The following is a 22,948-nucleotide window of genomic DNA, read 5'->3' as shown; positions in this document are numbered from 1 at the left end:
GCGGCTCGCGGCTGACACTCCGTGGCCGGCCGACCCGAAAATCACGGCCGTGCACATGGCTACGATCGTGCGCATGAGGTTTAGGCTAGGGCTCCAAAGTGCGGCCTCCGAGTTGCTAAAACTGCAGGATTACTGCTACCTCAATGTTGCTCAACTTGGTCAGAACTTTTTTTCCATAAGGAAACATTAGAATGGGGTAATCCCAAAATTTTACCTTATAGTTAGAGAAGTTGGATTCTACTACATCCTAGTCAGAGACAAACCAGCCCATGAAAGAAAACAGGCGTTCTCTGCTGATCCAAGCAATGCAAATTATATGGGGATATGGGGAATTTAAGGGGAATTTAAGGGGAATAGCCGATCATCAGATAACTTATGTTTTGTTTTTTTTCACTTTATAACCAAATAGCAGCAAGGATAAGGAGGATATCTGTTGCTATTTTTTTTATACCTTTACCGGTACATGTGTAGGTAGGAACAGGGTCGTATTTCTTGAAGTAAAAACACTTCACTTTTTATTTCATAGGCATAGAAGACTTTGGAGATGCTCAAACTAGTGTGTGTTGGGGTGCTGTACCTTATCCTGGGATGCCATGCCACAGGTAAAGACACTGTCATACATTCACATTCATTTAGCACTAGTTTTCTAATGGATATATTATTATATATTGGGAGTACATTATTCTTTACCTGTTCATTTTGGTCAGTAAAGGGCATTAGCTCCCCCCCCCAAAAGAAAATCCCCCCACCTTTACACATACTTTGTCACTGAGACGTGGGATTTTTCTGTCACGAGGCCAGGAGAGGGTGGTGGGAATCCACCTTGTCACCAAGGGGGGGCGGAGTCTAAGGGAAACCCTGGTCTTCACCCTTTGACCAATGTGAAGTGGACTTTGCTCGCTACCCCAAGAGTAGTTTTCCTTAGTGACGGCCAACGTAATAAGTGTTGAGACACATAGCGTGGTCATGTGCAGCGGAAGTTCATGGCAGGCTGCAAGATACAAAATGAGCCATATAGCTAATTGTCTGGGCAGGCGGCAATAGTTTGTCATGGGTAACAAGGTAAAAGGCCAGGGCAGGCACCGATGGCCAGGGTAGAGGCTGAGGTCAAAACGCAGGAAATCCAATATACATAGAAAACGCAGATAAACTAGGAACACATAGAACACTAGAGAACTAAATTGCTCTGGCAAGAAATTGCTCTAGGTATGAATTTTTGGCCACACTGGCCCCTTTTGGAAGAGCCAGCGCACACGCACTAGGACCCAGGTGCCAAGCCAGAAGGAGAGCGGCGCCAGCGTGGGAGGCCGTTTGCAACAGAGGCCAGAGAAGAGGAGTGGTGTCGGCCAGGAACTAAAAGCCGCCGAGAGCTGCTAAGTAAACGATGGCGGGGAGTGGCGGCAGTAACACACTCTTGAGCTTCATTCACACCTTTCAGGCAGGTGGAGGGGGATATTTAAAAATGAAATAAATAATTTCCAAATGGGAACAATGAAGCTGTTTTGTTCCTATCTAACCGTCCATTGATGTCGATGACCATGCCATGGGACAATTTTTTCCGTCTTAAACGAATCTCTTCAAAAACAATAAGATCCATATACACATCAGATTCCATCAAATTTCTTACAATAATAGGTCGAAGCAACTAACTATAAAGATATACAGGTGTGAGCTGAGCCTTAGGCTAGGACTACCCAACTTATTCTATTTTATTTCTAGCAAGCCTGTAAGAAAATTAAATCTCACTGGGTTATAATGGCCTTTTTTGTGACAATTTATAAAGCTGATATAATTTAAAAAACGAAACAAAAAAAAGTTTTTTTATTTTTCCTAACAGGGGACTGGTGCTATGAACACGCAGAATGTGGTATGTAGATTATGCTATAATTTCTTCTAGCTAACAGTGATATGTTGATGCACATTACAATCCCCGACCCCAATTCTTGTGCCTAAGTCATTTACAGGGCGGCAGCACTGTCTTCCCTAAAACATTTACAGGAAGCCCCCTATCAAGATGACCACCACGTTATCTTAGCATCCATACTCCCCGTATGAACTAAATGCAGTTTTTCCCATTGATTTCAATGGGCAGATTTTTGTAGGCGATCAAGCTTCCGTTTTTTCAGGAGTTTTTCGAGATGTAAACGCCCCGAAATACACCTGAAAACACTGCGTGTGAACATACCCTAAGTTCACATCTCGTTTTATGCACACGCTTGTGGTATACGACATATATGTTTTTAAAGTGACAAAAACGTATGCATTTGTAACGAACGCTTACATTTTTTGTAGTATACGTTTTTATACGTTTGTGTCCGTTCTTACTTCTAAAAACGTATACTTTTTTTTGTTCTTGAGCTAAATCAAACAAAACGTATGCTCAAACTACACCATTAGGGGGTCCGTACTGACCATAGAAATCAATGTGCACGCTGTAGTACTCGTTTTGACACTGGTTTTTTTATGTCAAAATGTGCACGTCAGAAAAAACGAGATGTGGACTTAGCAGTCTTCACTGTGATCTGAACCGCACAATGGGTGTAGTTTACATTTGCATAAAAGAAGGCCTTTCTGGATTTTTACATTTTTGTTGTGGGGTGGAATTCCTGAACTGAGCGGGCACTCTTTGGGATTTAAAGATGGGAAGTAGGACATTACCCTGAAACCTAAGCGAAGAGACAAAGATGGTGGTCACCTTGAAGTCACCTGGATTGATCCAATGGTTTTCAGGCATTGTAAGTGCATATTCTTGCAGTCATGCAGTAGGAAACACTATACTAATATACATGGAAGGACTGGATTATACCATTTGGAGGAAATCTTTAACAAACCTGTATCACTTTGAAAAAGAGAGTCTCAAAGGGACTTAAAACTATATGATCTTTTTTTTTTTTTTTTAGAAATCTTTATCCCCCTTTGTAGATCTTTTCATAGGATTCTATGTAGATAAAATCCTGTTATGGCCTCCAAATTTGACACGCAGAAAAAAAGACAAATTGACTATGAAGTTAATATTACGGAATTGTTTTCACATGTTGTCCCTTAAAGGATAATGATTTTAATATGATGTCTATTTTTGCTTGTTATTATATTGTAGAAATTGTATTTTAACTGTAGCATAGCATGTGAGTGACTTTGTATCCATCTTGTGTTTGTTAGAACCCTCTAAATGGGCAGAGCATTACCCATTCTGTGAGCAATATTCCCAGTCACCCATCAATATTATAACCTCACAAACCAAATATAATCGTGGTTTGGGACCTATTCAGATTTCCAGTTCCTCTGGGCCTTCCACAGCTGTTGTAACTAACAATGGGCATACAGGTAAGGTTCTCATCTCAAAATTTTTCTTTCAAATATGAAATTCTAACTAAGGTCTTCAAAGTAACTCCACTGATTATTTTCTCCTGATCTCCTTACCCGCAAGTTTTATGTGCTTGACTCATGAACATTCATTCATTCCTCCAGTTCTGGCTGCACTTTGAGCCGTCATCAGTGAAGATGTTGTGTTCTCCACTTTTGTAACTAATGACCATGACCAGAACTGCTCATTTCATGCCTTGAAGCCCCTGGACCTTGATGCACAACCTGCACCTGGCCCCCATAACCAATATCTTCCGTTTATGGGATTACTGTCCTCTCCTGTAGCTAAGGGGGCCCTGATTTTATGACATATAGATACATGTGAGAAAATCACATTGGGGAAGTCTGACCTCAGACTGATTTCCATAATGAAAGGGCCCTATAGACATGAACTGGCCAGAGATTTCGAAACTGCGCAAAGCTACAGGTATTTTAAAAAAGTTGCTGATGGATCACCCCCACAAACTACACCTGATCACTGGGGGTCCTGAGCTGTGATCAGCTTAATGTTGAGGGATCATTCTAATAAAATGGGACTGTCCAAATGTCCAAAACATTTAAGCAAGATAGAACTAAAAAATCGACAGTGATCAAAACTGGTAGCCTCATTAATTTTTGGTAACGTTGCAAGAGACAGGTGCAATGTCCTTTCGACTATGAATTGCACATTTTTTTTTAGCATATAAAGTAGTCATCTAGCCAGATCTTTATATTCTGCTCTTTGTGTTCCTACAGTTGAGGTGGTCTTGAGTTCACTGCATCTTCTGAGTGGTGCTGGACTTCAAGATATCTATCAGCTAGCTGGGTTTCACTTTCATTTTGGCCGTCCATTGTTTGTTGATCAAGGGTCAGAGCATCTCATTGATGGCAATGCCTACCCACTGGAGGTAAGTGAGTGGCACAATTAATATAGAAAGTAATAAATAGCCTATTATTTTTCCTAAAAATCTCAAAACAGATAGAAAATGGTGTACCTGATTGATACCTTTAATCCATTATCCAACAATAGTCCAGAAAGTCTGGTAATCTGGCATTTTTTTCCAGCACATTTAAAGGTAAAAGTCCTCTTTATTGAAAAAGCAATAAAAACACATAACAATGGTGTACATGTAAAAATGCTGATGCTTACGCGTTTCAAGCTCACAAACAGCACTTGCTAATAGATAGTGAACACTTAAAATGTTTCACACTTCCAATGACAGCACAGTCACATGATGACATAATAATTAGTGCAATAGGCTGATACTAAGGACTACAAAGAATACATATGTTATAGCAAATCCTCTCAAATATTATATTATTTAAGGAAATAGCAAACTTTGTGCGTCCTTAGCAAAATTATATTAAAAAAACCCAAACTGGAATAAGCTCCAATGGAGTCCCTCTTTTAACATAGGGCTAAAAAAAAATAAGTTTATTGTCTTTTTTATATGCACAGCTAAATGGTATTCCTCCTAACACTAAATTATCAATTATGTCCCAATGGGAATCTGACCTAGAGATTGAATATGAAATTGATAAATGGAGAGAGATTTGTACCACCGCTAGTAAGGGCAGCTGGCAAGTCACTCTCATGAAGACATTCCTAAAAAAAAGTCTCCACAGAATTTACATAGTGCCAGTTAGACATGCCATATACTATAATGTATCTGATGTGTGCCTTAGGGGATGTCAGGACAGAGGGTCCCATCTTCAAATATGGTGGACCTACCGTAAAGTCAGACGATTTTAGTAAAGTATAACTAATGTAGCAGGGACTGTACTTGGAAAAATGCTATTATTTTCTCCAGCGATCAATGCCTTTTTATGGGTTAAACCGAAGGTCTTATTAATACAACCTACATGTTACTTCAAAGTCTGATGATGTCCATCCGAATCCATGCAGCTCTGAATTAGAGAAGACCCCTCCTTTCAATAGTGACAGTCAAGGGTCTTATGATTAAGATTCTGATATTTGAGAAACTCAATACTATGCAAGAGGTTACTATTTCAAGATTTGATAAAATATGGTCCCCTTGTATAAGTTATTTGAGGGCCCTAAGCATGATCTACTACCTGCCTAAGGCCTAGAAGAGTGGTTCTAGAGTGGTTAGAGTGGTTCTAGAGTGGTAATAGAAGAGTGGTTAGGAGCCTAGGTCCCAATTGCCTTTGGCTATTTTAGGCCCTGCTCACACTGAGTTTTTTGGCGCTGATTTTGACGCGGAAACCGCGTCGGATTTTGCTCCAAAACAATTATGGCAATGGAGGGCAGAGGCATTTTTTCCCCCGGTCAGCTCTTAGCCACTTGCAGGGACAAAAAGCAGCATGTTCTTTCTTGCCGCGATTCCGTCTCTGGCCTCCCATTGAACGCTCGTTTTTGAGCGTTTTTCAAGAAAAATGCGGCGAAAAAGCGCAGGCAGGTCAAAATCTGCCTCAAAATGCCCGAAGGAATTTTGAGGCAGATTTTTTTTCTGCCTGCAAAAAACTCTGGAGATTTTTATGCTTCTGCTAGATATAAATATTTATTTATATATATATATATATAAAGAATGACATCACAAGACTAGTTTGATTTTTTTTTTATTTTTCATGTTACTGGTTTACATTTCAAGACATAATATTTATGACTTTATGGTATTTACAGTCATATTTATAATATTACATAATGTGTTTAAAAAAACACCAAAAAAAACCTCCTGTGTGAAGTATAATGTTTTGTGCTCTTTATATATTATCCAATCCAAAATTTAATAAATTTGGTTAATATGGCTCAAACTAGTCACAAAAGCCGCATCGATCTTTAAGAACGCTGGCCAACTTGTTATCCTGGTGTAAAAGCTTATTTCTAGCATAGAATTTCCATGTAAAGTGGAATTTCACAACGTTGTAAAAGTTCAAAGCAGTGAAACGGCGCCCCATAGGGTGATAGAGGACAGATAGCAAAGAAAAAAAACAATATAATTTTTATGTTCACAGGTTATGAATATCTGTTTAATACAAGCATAAAGGATTTATAAAAATCCTGATCACATGCTGCATAAAATCTGCAGTGTATACATGAAATTAAATCTTTTTGTGTTGCTTCATTTATGGACCTGATCTGTACTGACATACAGAGATTTCACTAATGTATTTCATTCATTCATTTTTTTCACTTGTGCTGTACAAGTCTCTGTCTTGTCTGGTTTAAACTTCCAAATCCCATTTGTATGGTCCCTATATTCAACACAGCTGCTATTACCATACATATGTGTTCATTTACCCATGGTGCACTTGTATCTCTGGCATCAGATGAACGTTTTATTCTCATGCTGTACATGACTCATCTTTTTAATCCTGTTACTTTTTCAATAAAGATTGTTATTCTTCTTTCTGCTACATTGTTGTGTTAATTGTACCCCACACCTATAGGCTTTATATTAGTTGTTGAGGGTCGGTGCACCAAGATATACTTGGTTTTACAGAGGATCTCGTTTCTTACTTCATTCATGTATCTACATTCAATTTGACGAGACCATTTCCTGTTTGTACCAATAGGTTTTTGTTGCTTAACGTATACTGTGTTTTCACAGATTCAAGTACGACAGGGTCCATGGATCACAAAGCCAGAGAACGCATCTGGCGTTCTCAAATGGATCAAGTTTTTAGTGATGAGTCTTCCCAGTTTGTTGTTTTTAATGGTCAAGGAAACGTGAGCGAAATGCAAAACAAATATAAAGTGCTACTCCACCGCCGTATGAAAATATGGTGGAATAAGTTATTCTTGGAGAACTATCTACAACGAAAATTGATTCCCAGAGGTCTCAGAGTCCAGATCTTCCCGTCCTTCCATATTGATGATGTCACGTTCATTACACGCTGGGAGGAGGTGTGCGACCAAGGGTCATTTAAATTCATGGAGTTACTTGTCGGTTTAAACCAAACAACACTGGTTTAGATGGATGCAGAGATTGATGAGGTACAAAGTCATCTTAATCAAAGAATGACATCAGAAGGTCTTGCTGTGTTTAATCGCATACTAGAACAACAATTCGGGGAGTGGGAGAAAGAAATTAAAGAAACGAAATCTAAAAAATTCTCACGTGATACCAACGATTATGCTCAAAAGAAAGTATACAAATGGAGAAGAAGTCAACCTCCAATACAACGCAATCGATCAATGTCCACAATTTCTCTATCGTCCCAAAGCGAATCAGATGGTGGGTTACAGCAACGACCTTACCATACATATGGGACAAGGCAAAAAAGGAAAGCAACCTATAGACAGGCATCTAACAAAAGGAAACCGGAGAGGGATGAGGTTTCCAATCCTCTCAAGGTAATTAATTTATCTAAATATGTCTTTACCACTTCTGATTTGGAGGTTTTGGAAAAAGGCTTATCCTTTTCCCCATGTGCTAAATTTGATACTTTTTCTGCAATCAAAGACCTGCACATTTTTGGCAGGTCTTTGATATTTAAGAAATTTTTCCATAGGTCTGAACTTGATGTGAACTTTCCCACTGACACTGAACAACAGACTTTGCGGGATCTGGAAGATCTCTTAAAAGAACAAGAACATGATCCAACAGATACAATTCCCCCACCTCTAAGAATTAAATCGAAAAGATTCCCAGCAATGTCAATGTGTCCAGCAGTGGACTCATTTGTTAAATCGGTGAGTCAAGAATTTGAAAGAATCTCTAATAACATCAATAATGACAATTTGTCCAGTGTCCAACGTCAGAGTCTAAATAAATTAACCAAACTTAAGGATGTGGTAATTAAAGCAGCCGACAAAGGCGGCAACATTGTAATTTGGCCATCCACAATGTATGAGACAGAGGCCTATAGACAACTTCATCAGAAAAACTGCTATAAAAAGTTAACATATAATCCTCTTTGTTCTTTTAGAACAGATTTGGACAAAATCCTTACAAAATCTCTGGTGGACAATGTTATCATCAAGGAACTCTATGAAGCATTGATTCCAAATGAACCAACGATATCAACATTGTATTTACTTCCAAAAGTTCATAAAGATCCAAAAATTCCACCAGGAAGACCTATAATTTCAGGTAGGGGTAACCTGACTGAGAATATTTGTAAATTCATTGATTTCCATCTAAAAGGCTTTGTAGAATTGTTACCATCTTATATTCGTGATACAGCAGACCTCCTACAAAAAACAGATGGCATAAGTGTGGAGGAAGATATGCTTCTGGTTGCATGCGACGTAGAGTCGCTCTATACTAGTATCCGTCACTCCGATGGTCTGAAGGCTGTTTCCTTCTTTCTGACCACAGGAGGTATGGAAAGTACGCTTTCGGATTTTATCATCACATTACTGGAGTTCGCACTGACACATAACTTTTTTATATTTAATGAGAATTTCTATCTACAGCTCCAGGGAACGGCAATGGGGGCAGCTTGTGCCCCTTCATATGCCAACCTGTTCCTGGGGCTGTGGGAGAGGGACCTCTTCCAGGGGGGGCAGGATGTCTCTATGGACCGGGTCATCTTTTGGGCCAGGTACATAGATGACATCCTCCTCATCTGGAAGGGTACCTCTGAATCACTTGAGGAGTTCATCGGTGTTTTAAATAGAAACAATCTCAATATTAAACTTACGTATAAGTGCGACAAATATCAAATAGACTTCCTTGATGTAAAGCTGTCCAGAGACCTAGAGGGTTTCCTTCAATCTGATGTATTTAGGAAGGCTACTGCAGTTAACTCCCTCCTTCTTGCCTCTTCCTCTCATCCCATACAGACCGTTCAGGCTGTTCCTATAGGCCAATTTTTAAGAATTCGACGGATCTGTTCTTCAACAGAAAATTTCGAAAAACAAGCATTTGACCTGACCAACCGTTTTCTTGCACGTGGATACAGCAAACGCCTAATAAAAAAGGCATACCATCGTGCAAAGAACACCTCTAGAGAGACTCTCCTGTTTCCCAAACTTAAAAATAAATCCCAGATACAGGTAAGATTTGTCACTGAATACCATTCTCGCTGGTACCAGATGAAAAGAATTTTAAAACAATTTTGGCCCATTTTGTTGACAGATCCTACTATTGCCAAACACATCCCCAAATATCCAAGTATTTCAGCGAGACGGTCCAAGAACCTCAAAGATTTCTTGGTCAGGAGTCATTATCAGAATAAGAGCCATAGTTTACCCTTTGGCACTAAAGGCCCGAAATGGGGATGCAAGTCATGTGGCCACTGTGTTGCCTGTCCCAACATTGAGCAGGCGACATCCTTTACCGATGTATCAGGTGAGCATACTTACAAAATCACATACCCAATCACATGCTCTACCAAAGCAGTCGTCTATTATGCTACGTGTCCCTGCCCTATGATATACATTGGTTTAACTACAAGGGAACTAAAAATTCGTGTAAGGGAACATGTACGTGACATCAAAATGGCGAAGGAAATAGAGATGATTGAGACTTTGAAACCAATTGCGAGACATTTTAAAGCTCACCACTCATGTGATTCTACTAAATTGAAGATCAAAGGGATTGACTGCATCAAACCTAATATGCGTAAAGGAGATATTGGGAAAAATCTAGCCAAATGTGAGTCTAAGTGGATCTGGACTCTGGGAACATTACGACCTAGGGGATTAAATGAAAACTTGAATTTCGCTCCGTTTCTTTGATTGTTGACCTCCAGCGGGTCTTTTTTAAGTATGTTTTAACTCTATATACATCTAATTATTTTCTCCCTTTCTTTTTTTCAACTATAGAATTAATAAATTAGGCTTTATTGGAGAGAACTGAGTCGGAAGAATTTTTACATGAAGACTAAAGAGAGATTTTTTTCAGAGATATGTTGTGTATCTATGCACTATTTGAAATATGATATAATATATGTGTATGCTCTATGTGTATATATTTTTATAGGTTTTTAGATATAATGAGCGATTGTCAGATATAGCTCATTATATTTTATATATACTGTATATTTTTTGCACTGTATATACTTTTTGTTCCAATCACTACATTGTTTTTTAGTATTTATATTTGCGAGATATATATATTTATTTAATTTTATATGTATTGGCACATTTGCACTAATATGTACTCATATGTATGTTTTTATCAATATATTGTTTTTTAGCATTTATATTTATGAAACATATTTAGTTCATTATATTCCCATACTCATTATGCACACACACTTTTCAATCATCTATTGATGTATATAATTATTGCACTTTCACATTTAATATATATATATATATATTTTCTTTTACACACATTATCAACTGTTTCACTTATTTATTTATTTATTTATCTATTTTTATTATTTATTATTTATGTATTCCAATAAATATCACATCACATCTCACCATATTTATTATATATTTATATATGCACATATGGTTTTTCCCTCCTCTTTTTCCTTTCTTTCCTTGTTGCAGTATTTGCAATAATGCGTTTTATAATATATATTTTTAACATATATATACATATGTGGATGTAATACACATCATATATTCGATATAGTCTTGGTCTTTGTCCTAGATTTGTAGATTAATATTCCATTTGCAAATGGAATCTTTATATGCAATGTACTGGTATCATTCCGATTTTCTCCTTGTGCATCTGTCCAGTCGAATGTTCTGTTTACATACACAGAATACCTTTGTATCCTGTGGAGACTGCTCCTGTGCGCTTGTGTCAGGGGGAGGTGTTTCGCTTCCTTCTGTGGGCGCGTCTTTATCGGAGTGGGCACGACTCATCGGCGTCAGCCGCCGGCGACCCGGCCCTCCTCTGATGACGCGTGGCCGGAAGTTCTTTAGCGACCATCTTCATTCCTGGCACATGACGCCGTCGTTACCGTCTCATGTAACACACTTGTGTTATACACACGATTGGACAGATGACGTCTTAAAAGGGTGACCCTGGCTGGAGAGACGCCACCCCCGGACGAAGGCATCCCGCCGAAACGCGCGTCGGGTCTGACGATCTCTCCTGCCTGAGACATCACCATGGGTATGTGATTAGCTACATTTATCTTTTTGTGTTGCTTCATTTATGGACCTGATCTGTACTGACATACAGAGATTTCACTAATGTATTTCATTCATTCATTTTTTTCACTTGTGCTGTACAAGTCTCTGTCTTGTCTGGTTTAAACTTCCAAATCCCATTTGTATGGTCCCTATATTCAACACAGCTGCTATTACCATACATATGTGTTCATTTACCCATGGTGCACTTGTATCTCTGGCATCAGATGAACGTTTTATTCTCATGCTGTACATGACTCATCTTTTTAATCCTGTTACTTTTTCAATAAAGATTGTTATTCTTCTTTCTGCTACATTGTTGTGTTAATTGTACCCCACACCTATAGGCTTTATATGAAATTAAATGGCATACTGTACCTATCTACCTGTACTCACTATATTACACTCATTCATTATAGACCTATTTTTGCACATTGAGCATCATAGGCTTGCATATTATGTGTATGCACTGAAAGTAGCGCAGTAATAAATATGTTACCAAAACCGAGCTCAGTACATAAATACAGTACCCCTTAGTATATAAATACGATATCAGAGGCAAGCACAAAAACTAAGTATAAAACTAGAGCTAACCTCTCCGGTACTAAAACACAGCTTCTTACATAAATATGATAGTAAAACTAAGCCCAGTAAATAAATAAGCGCAGTAAATATATACAGCACCAGAACAAAGCTCAGTACCTAAATACAGCACAAAGCTCAGTACATAAAAACAGCACCAGAACCAAGCACAGTACATAAATACACCACCTGAACAAAGCTTAGTACATAAATACAACACCAGAACCAAGCTCAATAGATAAATACAGCACCAGAACAAAGCTCAGTACATATTTACCATACCAGAACCAAGCTCAGAACATATATACAGTGTCAGAACCAAGCTAAGAACTTAAATACAGTGCCAGAGAAAGCTCAGTACATATATACAGTACCAGAATAAAGCTCAGTGCATATATACACTAACAGAATAAAGCTCAATACATACATACAGCACCAGAACCAAGCTCAGTACATATATACAACACTGGAACAAAGCTTAGTACACAATTACAGCTCCAGAACCAAGCTCAATACATATATACAGCCCCAGAACCAAGCTCAGTACATAAATACAACACCAGAACCAAGCTCATTACACAAATACAGCATCAGTACCAAGCTCAGTACCTAAACACAGCACCAGTACCAAGCTCAGTCCATAAATACAACACCAGAACAAAGCTCAGTACACAAATACCGCATCAGAACCAAGCTCAGTACCTAAATGCAGCACCAGAACAAAGTTTAGTACCTAAGTACAGTACCAGAACAAAGCTCAGTCCATAAATACAACATCAGAACCAAGCTCAGTACAGAAATACAGCACCAGAACAAAGCTCAGTACCTAAATACAGCACCAGAACTAAGCTCAGTACCTAAATACAGCACCAGTAATAAGCTCAATACATATATACAGTACCAGAACAAAGCTCAGTATATATATATATATATATATATATATATATATATATATATATAGTACCAGCACAAATACAGCTCAGCAGGGGCGTAACTAGGAAAGACTTTGCCCCATAGCAAACTTTTGACTGCCCCCCCCTCCCCTGGGTGCCACACACAGTCCCCCTGTAGATAGTGCCCCCCATAGGTTCTGCCATACAGCACCCCCTGTAGATTGTGCCATACAGCCTCCCTGTAGACAATGCTATACAGCCCCCCAGTAGACAGTGCTATACAGCCCCCCTCTAGACAGTGCTATACAGCCCCCCTGTAAACAGTGCTTTACAGCCCTCCCTTGTAGACGGTGCCATGCAGCCCCCCCTTGTAGATAGTGCCCCCCAACTCCCCTGTAGATAGCGCCATTCAGCCCACCTGTATATAGCGCCCAACCTCCCCTTTGTAGATAGCGCCATTCAGCCCCCCTGTAGAGTGTCATACAGCCCCACCTGTAGATAGCGCCATACAGCCCCCCTTCAGATAGCACCATACAGCCCCACTGTAGATAGTGCTGAAAGAGCAGGACAAACCTCCATTTTGCCCCCTGTAGATAGCGCCATACAGCGCTTCCTGTAGATAGCACCATACAGCTCCCCTGTCGATAGCGCCATACAGCCCCACTGTCTATAGTGCCATACAGCCCCTCCGTGGATACTGCCATACAACCCCCCTACTGTAGATACTGCCATACAGCCCCCTGTAGATACTGCCATACAGCCCCCTGTTCATACTGCTATATAACCCCCTGTAGATACTGCCATACAGCCCCCCTGTAGATACTGCCATATAGCCCCCCTGTAGATACTGCCATACAGCCCCCCCTGTAGATACTGCCATACAGCCCCCCTGTAGATACTGCCATACAGCCTTCCTGTAGATACTGCCATACAGCCCCCATGTAGATACTGCCATACAACCCCCCGTCTGTAGACGGTGACCCCCAAACAAATAAAACAAAAAAAATTATACTCACCTAGGTCCTGTTCCCGCAACGAACGGAGCTTCTACACAAGCCTCCTCAATGGCGACGGGATCCTTGTGTAGATCGGCGTGATCTAGTGATTTCATCATGCCGGGCCTGCACAGGGATCACATTCCTGTGCCTGATAGGCTGCAGGCCGAAAGTCTTGTAGCCAATGGCCGTCATAGTGTTCAATATTATCTGCGTCATAAGGAAGCAGATACTATTGATTGTGTCGCTACCCTTTGCTACTGCTATGCGTCGCTACCACTGTAGCAGCCATAGCGGCTGCTAGTGGCGCCACCGGGCATGGGGGGGGGGGCCCCGTAGCAGCCACTATGGCTGCTACAGCGGTAGTTACGCTACTTGAGCTCAATACATAGATCATGTGCAAATACAGTTAAACCCCTGCCATATAAGTTTGTACGGCATTGTAACAATGGTAAGGATATGCTAGGAGTTGCTGTTTCACAAAAAAGAATGATACACCCATCATCTCGCTGCAGATCATACAGTGTCTATAGTACTGATAAAACGCAGTCAGAGGGAGAATAAACATTTACATCCAGTGGCTCACAGGTATGGTCCGGTACAGACCTCCATGACAATTACTCCTGACCACAATCCATTTCTGCAGAGTTTGCCGCTAAGATGTCCTTGGCTCCTCACTTTTCAAACAATTCTGCATCTATAAACTAACATAATATTTTCATGGTGATACACATCTTAATATAATAGCACCATATACTGTGTCCCTGAATACAATCGTGTCACACACTGTAAATTAAAGCACCATACACACACGGACACACACACACACACACACACACACACACACACACACACACACACACACACATTGCCCCCTGTAGATAGTGCCACGCACAGTTGCCCTTGATGATAGTGCCACACACAGTGCCTCCTGTAGATAGTGTCCCACATAGAGGCCTCTGTGGATAGTGCCCCACATAGAGCCCCCTGTAGATAATGCCTCCTATAGAGCCCCCTGTAGATAGTGCCCTCTGTATATAATGCCCCACATAGAGCCCCCTGTAGATAGTGCCCCCCCATAGAGCATCCTGTGGATAGTGCCCCATAGAGCCCCCCGTGCATAGTGGCCCACATAGAGCCCCTTGTGGATAGTGCCACCATAGAGCCCCCTGTAGATAGTGACCCCATAGAGCCTCCTGCACATAGTGCCCCCCATAAAACCTCATGTAGATAATGCCCCCTGTAGATAATGCCTCACATAGAGCCTTTGTAGAATGTGGCCCCCATAGAGCCTCCTGTAAGTAATGACCCTCACACTGCGCACTGAAAACAATTAAATTTTACATACTCAACTGTCCCCATTTATACGCCGTCCTCCATAGACGCAGGGCTGGTCTTTTCTGACCGGGCCTGCTCCAGCGGAACGACACAGGCCGGCCCGATGACCTCATCATGCCACCTGTATCACAGGTAAAGCGCCGTATGGCGGGGCAGGGGACTATCAGTTCCCTTGCCTCGCCAGCGCTAGGAAAACTGCTCAGTTGGTTCCCTGTCCTAAGGATATGGAACCGGCTCCAATTTGAACAACCGGTTGGGGAGAACCAGCCGGATCCCACCCCTGGATGCAAGCCTGGCCACTTCTAGCCAGACCTGCTCTTAAGCAACAACGCAGGCAGTGCGATGACGTCATCGTGCCGTCTGCATCATTGAAAGGCGTTGTATGAAGAAAAGAGGGTGCATTGGTAAATTTTATAAAATATGGCAGATTTGGTGTGATTCATCGTGTACCCTGTATACTCCGCATAGATTCACAGACCTGAGGGACCAGTTGCTGCAACCTTGAGGAGGACGGATGTTGCATGATTGGTTACTTATAGGATTTCTATATTTTGTATGGAATAACTCAAATTGGCCTGGAAAAGTATTTTGCCCGCTGGGATGTTATTACTGAGGGTTAACTATGTGATCTATTAGGTTATGACATGTTAAATACCACCATAGCCACTATGCATCTGTGTTCAAAATTTGTATGACTACATAAATGTGTTTATTTTCTGTTATGTACTATGGACATTTGTATTGTACAATTCTTTCAATAAAACGAGTAAAAAAAAAAAAAAAAAGGCGTTGTATGGCAGGGCAAGGAACTGATGTTCCTTGCCCTGCCAGCGCCTCTCGAATTATTCAATTGTATCTGTGCTCTATAGATACAGATACAATTGTAGTGCAGGAGGGAGCGGCGGGTGGTGGATGTTGGTTTCGATGGCACGGCCGTCCCTCAGAGAGGCAGCAGGCCGCCTGAGGCAAGAGGCTCATCTCGCCTCACGGCAGAAGCGGCCCTGCCTGGATATGTGATAATCTGGCACCTGTCAGGTGGCATAGTAAAGGAGTTTTTCCTCATCAAGGTTATGGTGATGTTATCTTTTATTTCTTATATAAATTTTTTTTTCTTCTAGGTTCACTTTGTGTTCTACAATACAAAATATGAGGATCTAGCAGAGGCAAAAACAAAACCAGATGGCCTGGCTGTGGTTGGAGAACTTTTTAAAGTAAGGACTACTAAATAAATAAAGGAGTCATAGAAAGCTGCAAAATAGTACATTTAGGAGCATAATTTAATTAAAAAATAACCTATATCCTCTGGACAGAAGACTATGTGGCTTGGTGCTTTCATATTGTCAGGGTCACAGCAGTTGGATACCCACTGATCGGACATTGATGGCATACTCTAGCAAAAGTATATAAATATCTGTACAGAGATCACCCCTTTAATTAAAATTAACTTAATTTTTGATGCGATTTCGTTTTCTCTTTAAAGATTTTGAAGATTTTAGGTGACAAGTGTGTGAGAGTAGTTTATAATGTGTGTGTGTGTGTGTGTGTGTGTGTGTGTGTGTGTGTACCATCTATATTATATAAAAAAATGTAATACATTTTTTAGATTGGTGAAAAAAATGGAGCTCTTGACAACTTAATCAGTGTCCTCCCTCAGGTTGCCAACAAAGGTAAGATTGTTTACCCTCAAATACGGCTTCTGTTAAAGGGAAATTCACTTAAAAAAACCACGAAAATCCTCCTACTACCTCCCTTCGTACAAGAATAGTGGCGCCCATGTGCAAGATGCGAGTCCCTTGCTGCCCAGCTACTTGTTTGCAAATGAGATAGGGGCCCAGTAATGTGACAGTAATCCCAGTAATTGTGGGCTGTGGAAGACGTTAACATTAATATATATATATATATATATATATATATATATATATATTAACAAGACATCCTAACTAGCTTTGTGTGTGCCTGTGTTTGGAATATACTGTGTCAAGTAGTTTGAGTCAGTTTTAAGGGGTTGTCTCATAAAGACAATCCGTTCCCACATGCCCTATGCTGAGGCAATGTACACATCTTCAGGGCTGCTGGAGAAAGAGTGTGTAGGGAGAGAGGGAGTCTCCCTCCTGTAGAAGTAGAGGCCAAAGTAAACCCGGTGCAAGAGTGTAGCCCAGTAGCGCCTTGTGTGGTGTGGATTCCCCCTGCTGGGAGTGCGCAAGAGAGTAACTGTGGCCCGACAAGCAAGCCTAAGTATGTGGGGCCTTGAGGAGAGGGAGTTTCCTTTTATGCAATGGCAGATTCCTTAGCTGGGGATAGCTTCCTAGGCTACAGTGGTGGAGGAGGACAGTGTGTTGAAGTCTAGAGACAGCAGAGTCCTGGGTGACGACAGCGGCATGAGACAACGAGGCCTGTGAGCGGTACCGAAGTAACAGTGTGGTGAGAGTCAATAGACTGGTACTTTGCTCGGTGCTGCTTGGTCAGAGTTGCCTGAGGCCTCCCCAGGCACAGACTTGGGTGCAGTTAACTGCGGCGAAAAGTTATGCAGGAGACTCCATGCGACATAGTGCAGTCTGGGTCACGCTGGGGTCTCAGACAATAGGGAATGCCGGAGAGGAGTCGCATTGCCGCCAGTAGAAATGGAGAGAGCGCCATTAAGGTCACTAGTAGTGTCACGTGAGAACTGTATGGATTGCGTTTTTAATGCAATATGGAAGAATTTGTGCTTCCTGTGGAGTGAAGTGCATATGATATGTACAGTAAAGTTGTGCTGCAATTAAATCTTGCCTCAGCCTGCCATATTTCCCGTGCCATACCTGTTGGTGCGTTTACCCAAGCACCCTGCTTACAAATATATAAGCTAAAAGGTCGTTATTGTAGATGACCATGAGGTCGAATTAGCCCTTTTGTTCACACTCTGTGGATGACACCACACATAACACGTGGCTGCTCACATGACGTCATTTTGTCAGTATGCTGGTGCATGTGCGATAGACGCTCACTTGTTTGTATCTTGCCATACATTATTGGTTTATATAGCAATATCCTTTTAGGTTTATAACTGAATTATCTTAATCAAATATTTGTATGTTATTAACTTTATATTTTGTTCTGTTTTCTAGGAGAGGTGGCAACTTTTGATATCAATTTAACTAAAATGCTCCCTCGCAGTGTATACAAATATTATAAGTACAAGGGGTCCCTCACAACCCCACCATGTTCAGAGAACGTAGCCTGGCATGTTATAAGCTCACCTCTACAGCTTGACAGGTCTCAGGTAAGGTTGCGTGTACAACTAGATTCTTTGTATCTACAGATGTCTCCTAGTATTGAATAACATGATTCCTACTCAAACCAATAGGCATCCGAGTAAAGCACAGACGTGCCAGGTCCTCAAGGTTGGGAGTAACTTGGCAGCGACTCTAACAGAGCGGGCTACCTACAATATCTGGGAACTCCTCTCTATTGTTTCTATATACCCTGATAGGATGTGAGGACAGGGGTTGTCTAAAGAGTGTAAGAACGCTGCCTGGATGGTGTGAAGCCTGGGTTGGGTTGTCGCAGAAAGATGCTATGGAGACCAGGAGTAGTGGCAAAAATAAAAAGAGCACATTCATTAAAACCAGTCCGTAGAAGTGAAAATTCTAACTTTCATTTTGCAGAGGTAATTTGGAAAAGGAAAGCAGAGACCTGATTAGTTGCCATGGACAACTACTCCATTTTTCCTTTGCACCGGTTTTGATACATCTCCCCCATGTACTCGGGCCGGTGCTAACACCAAACATGACCACAGCAGAAAATAAACACTTCTCAGTCTTGAGAGGCACATGGGATCACATACGCCACCTCCAAAACACCTTGAATAAAAGACAATACACCAGAATAATTGGAAATAAAAGGCTGCGGTGTTTTATTATGGGTAACATATAAAATACTTCAATAAAATGATTGAAAGCCAACTTGCATAATTTAATAAACAAATAAATAGTGTCCAAGAATAAAATGTCCAATATAAAAAAAATTCACTTGTCCACCCAGCGATAGCTGAGCGACAACCCACTAATAAACACTGCGACAAAGCTTCATCTTAAAATGAAGGGAGAGAGGGAGGGCGGGCTGCTTCCAAAGACTTCTTCTAGACTAACTGCTATCCGGACCAGACTGCAGGGCTTATATCGCCAAGATTTTGCCGCCGCTCAGCTGATGCCACCAATCCCTAGACTGTTGCCAACATCTGCCTGTGGAAACTTCGAGATAGGTAAGTACCAACCCGCACCCCAATGAGGGGTGCGGAACAGACCATCAAACAACACAATAAAGGTGGGAAGACAGCAAAAGAAGAAATAGAAAGGAAAAGACAGGCAAAGGCGGGGGGGAGGGGGGCAAAGTGATCCCATGTGTCCCCCACGCTACACGCTCAACGAGGGGCCTCTCAGTCTCCTAAGTACAGGTTGCACACGGTATAGGCCGGTGTATAATGACTGGCTGTCTCACTCTTTCACAGGACATAGCTAAGGGCACTAGACAAATGACAGAAAAAGCAAAGCGCACAATAGTGCATGAAATGGTACAAATATGAGTGTGTACTGGGTTCAAGTTATGCTAACCTTTTGCAGTTATGCTAGGAAGCATAACATCCAGTAGAGCAATATCCAGGATACCTCGAAGGTGTAGTGGTGATTGAGTTCGGTTGCAGCCTGGGACCCGGTTTGAGAGCTTAGCAGGAAGCGTCAATATTGGAATGGAGAAAAATAGAAAAGAAGAACGGTTATTTCTCTGACGCTGCCGACTGGCGTGTCATAGATGATGATTGTTGTTCCTCCAGGGAAACTGCTATGAACGAAACACCTAACAAAGGGCACTTGCACGCTCAGGTGGTGTCTGCTACAGGAAACTGAATTCCACTCTATCCATGAGACGAATGGATCCTAATCTTCACAGATGACACTCCAGTCGGCAGCGCCAGAGAAATACCCGTTCTTCTTTTCTATTTTCCGCCATAGCTAAGGGCACGGCTCCCTTATACAGCGGTACCTCCTCTTTATGTTTCAATCTTTTTTTATTGAAGGAATACGTAAAACACATATTGATAATATTCCAAAAGAGAACAGCAACATATCCCCACAGTATAAAGCGAGGTAAAGCACATCAGCATAACAGGGTTGTATCAACGTAAGAGACGTGGGGAAGCTCCTGCCCTTCACCCACCAACCACAGCGATGCACCGCACACACATGGGGAGGCCACTGCATGTCACCTACGGTGATTCTGGACCACAAAGACTCAGGCCCAACGCTTGTGCCACTTTCACCCAACAGCAGCTTTGTCACACGGCACTTATTCTAAAGGGCTTTGCCCGCGCACTAAACAGCAACAACTGCCTTTTATAGGGTAAGTAATGCCACCAGCATCAAGATGCAGCGTAGTCCTTGCTACCTTTTTATGGCACAGCAAGGAATTAGATGGCATCTGGGCCATTTCTCCCGACACCAAAGCAATTAAGATACAACCATCTAGCCGACCATCAGTTGCCTGTCCCTGCCACAAACTACAAACGTAAGAGTGCAAAAAACACAACATAGGAACATGTATATAGATCTTGTCATCAGGATACCACACTTAGTGGAGAAAAACAGATTTAAAGACACAATGCATCAAATCAAACAGACCAATCTTTGGCATATAGTCAAATGAACACCTTTAAAATGGAGACCCTCCCCACACTCTTACGCTAGGGCAACCCCTTTAAAGTAACAAAGTCATCTAACACCTATGATAAAAAGTAACTGCCCCCTAAATTACCGACTCAACCAACTGAAAAAAGTTGAAGGCAACGGGTTTGATTGCAGCGAGCCCTCTTTAATCTGAACTTTCCTGTAGTGGGGCCATACCATGCTAGTGACGTAGTCTCCTCAAAGCTTTACTCTATGCCACACAGAACAGATTACAGAAGAGGCAGAAAAATGGAACGGGAAATATACTTTTCACAGCATTGTGTTCTGACATTTTATGAAGTAAAATCTGTGGCATAGTTTGGAATCGATGCACTGAATGAATGGATCCTGGCTCTTGGTACAGGGCTGGACCCGTTCGGCCTCTAATTTGGCCATTTCTGGAGCCCATCTATGTATAAGCAAAATGCCAGAAAGTAAGATATGTTGAAAATTCCTTTAAAAACCAAAGCTGTTAGCATCGTATTTACTAAGAAAAACATATAATATTTTTGGAGCTGAATAATTTTACATAAGCCTCTAAGTAAGAATAAATAACATAATTGTTTAATATTTTCTACTTTATTCCTATAGTACGAAGCAATTGTTTCTTCGCTGTACTTTACATCAAGCGACTCTGAGGAGCAAGTCCCGATGGTGAACAACTTTAGGCCAGCCCAGTCACTTAACGGAAGGATAGTGTATAAGTACCATTAATTATGTGTTTTTTTGTACCGTTTCAAAGTGGTAATAAAAAAACAACAACTTGACAACAACATTGGTGTAGACTTTTTATGTAGAACTAATAGTTTTGCAATCTTTACATGTCAGCAGGGGCGATGCTAGGGTCTTGAAAGATCAGGGGCACAAGCCCCAAGACATATGTTTTCTCCCCCTAAAAAATTAAATCTATCTATCTATACTAGGGACGGCATATGTATAAGACTACGACCCCTATAGCTACACCACTGGATAGAATTAGATACATTGTGTCAGCAGTCAGTATCACACACGATAGGATTAGATACAGCAGCGCAGCAGACCGAATCACACAATAGGCTTAGATACAGCGGCTCCTCAGACAGTATCACATATGATAGGCTTAGATACAGTGGTTCAGCAACCGTATCACACTTGATAGGCTTAGATCAAGGGCCCCAACAGTAAGTATCGCACATAATAGGCTTAGATACAGGGCACCAGCAGTCAGTATCCTTGTACGTACCCTCGGGGGCAGATTTGGAATTTCTGGGGCTCCAAGCAAAGTTATGTTTAGTGGCCCTAATCAAAGATACCTGTAAAGAGTGCTACACCGTGCCCCCTGTATATAGAGTCGCACCCCCTATATAGTGCCACACAGTGCCTCCTGTAGATAGTGCCACACACAGTGCCCCCTGTAGATAGTACCACACAGTGCCCCAGTATATAGGGCCAAACACAGTCCACCCTGTAGATAGGGCCACACACAGTGCCCCTTGTAGATAGTGCCACACCCGTTTGATAGTGCCACAGTGCCCACTGTAGATAATGCCACAGTGCCCCCTGTAGATAGTCACACACCCCCTGTAGATAATGCCACCCCCTGTAGATAGTGCCACACAACCCCTGTAGATAGTTCTACAGTGCCCCCTGTAGATATTGCCACACACCTGACATGTAGATAGCGCCACAGTGCCCCTTATAGTGCCACACACCCTCCATTAGGAAATAGTGCACCCCAAACAAATAAAAATCCTAGCCCTGTTCTCACGATGGATGGAGCTGCACAATCTCCTCAGCCACTTTAGGCCTGCAGCCTATAATACGCCGAGACGGGACCATTGCGCACAAAAGAAAAGGATTCCACAGCACTGGACCCAGTGTGGGTGCACTCCTTAACAGGACCTGGTCCACAGTGCTAGATACTGGACAAGACAATAGACACAGAGGTAGCACTTCCAAACAAAATGGCTTTAATCCCCCGCTCCGACGTTTCAGTCCAACAGGAACTTTCTCAAGCATGAGAAAGGTCCTGTTGGACTGAAATGTTGCACGGGTGATTAAAGCCATTTTCTTTGGAAGTGCTGCCTCTGTGTCGATTGTCTTGTCCAGGACTATTGC

At 41.6% G+C, this 22,948-nt stretch overlaps 1 protein-coding gene across 1 annotated transcript; it reads left to right on the top strand.

Moving 5' to 3' along the window:
• Positions 1-544: 544 nt before the first annotated feature.
• LOC142658968 (carbonic anhydrase 7-like) lies at positions 545-21,565 on the top strand. Its single transcript, XM_075834573.1, has 8 exons — positions 545-602; positions 1,838-1,867; positions 3,160-3,324; positions 4,099-4,250; positions 16,274-16,366; positions 16,759-16,822; positions 18,260-18,414; positions 21,443-21,565. Exons 1-8 carry the CDS (start codon positions 545-547, stop codon positions 21,563-21,565), a joined length of 840 nt encoding a protein of 279 aa, XP_075690688.1.
• Positions 21,566-22,948: the final 1,383 nt, after the last annotated feature.

This window comes from Rhinoderma darwinii, chromosome 8 (genome assembly GCF_050947455.1).
Source record: "Rhinoderma darwinii isolate aRhiDar2 chromosome 8, aRhiDar2.hap1, whole genome shotgun sequence".
In the NCBI taxonomy this organism is placed as follows: Eukaryota; Metazoa; Chordata; class Amphibia; order Anura; family Rhinodermatidae; genus Rhinoderma; species Rhinoderma darwinii.
Note: the sequence above shows the minus strand (reverse complement) of the source record. Positions and strands in the feature narration are given on the sequence as shown.

Bases quoted from the DNA above. Each gene is read 5' to 3' on its own strand.
- LOC142658968 (XM_075834573.1), top strand. From the start codon at position 545: ATGCTCAAACTAGTGTGTGTTGGGGTGCTGTACCTTATCCTGGGATGC. The intron at 16,367-16,758 runs GTAAGGACTACT...TACATTTTTTAG, and splicing joins TGGTTGGAGAACTTTTTAAA to ATTGGTGAAAAAAATGGAGC. The intron at 18,415-21,442 runs GTAAGGTTGCGT...TTATTCCTATAG, and splicing joins TACAGCTTGACAGGTCTCAG to TACGAAGCAATTGTTTCTTC.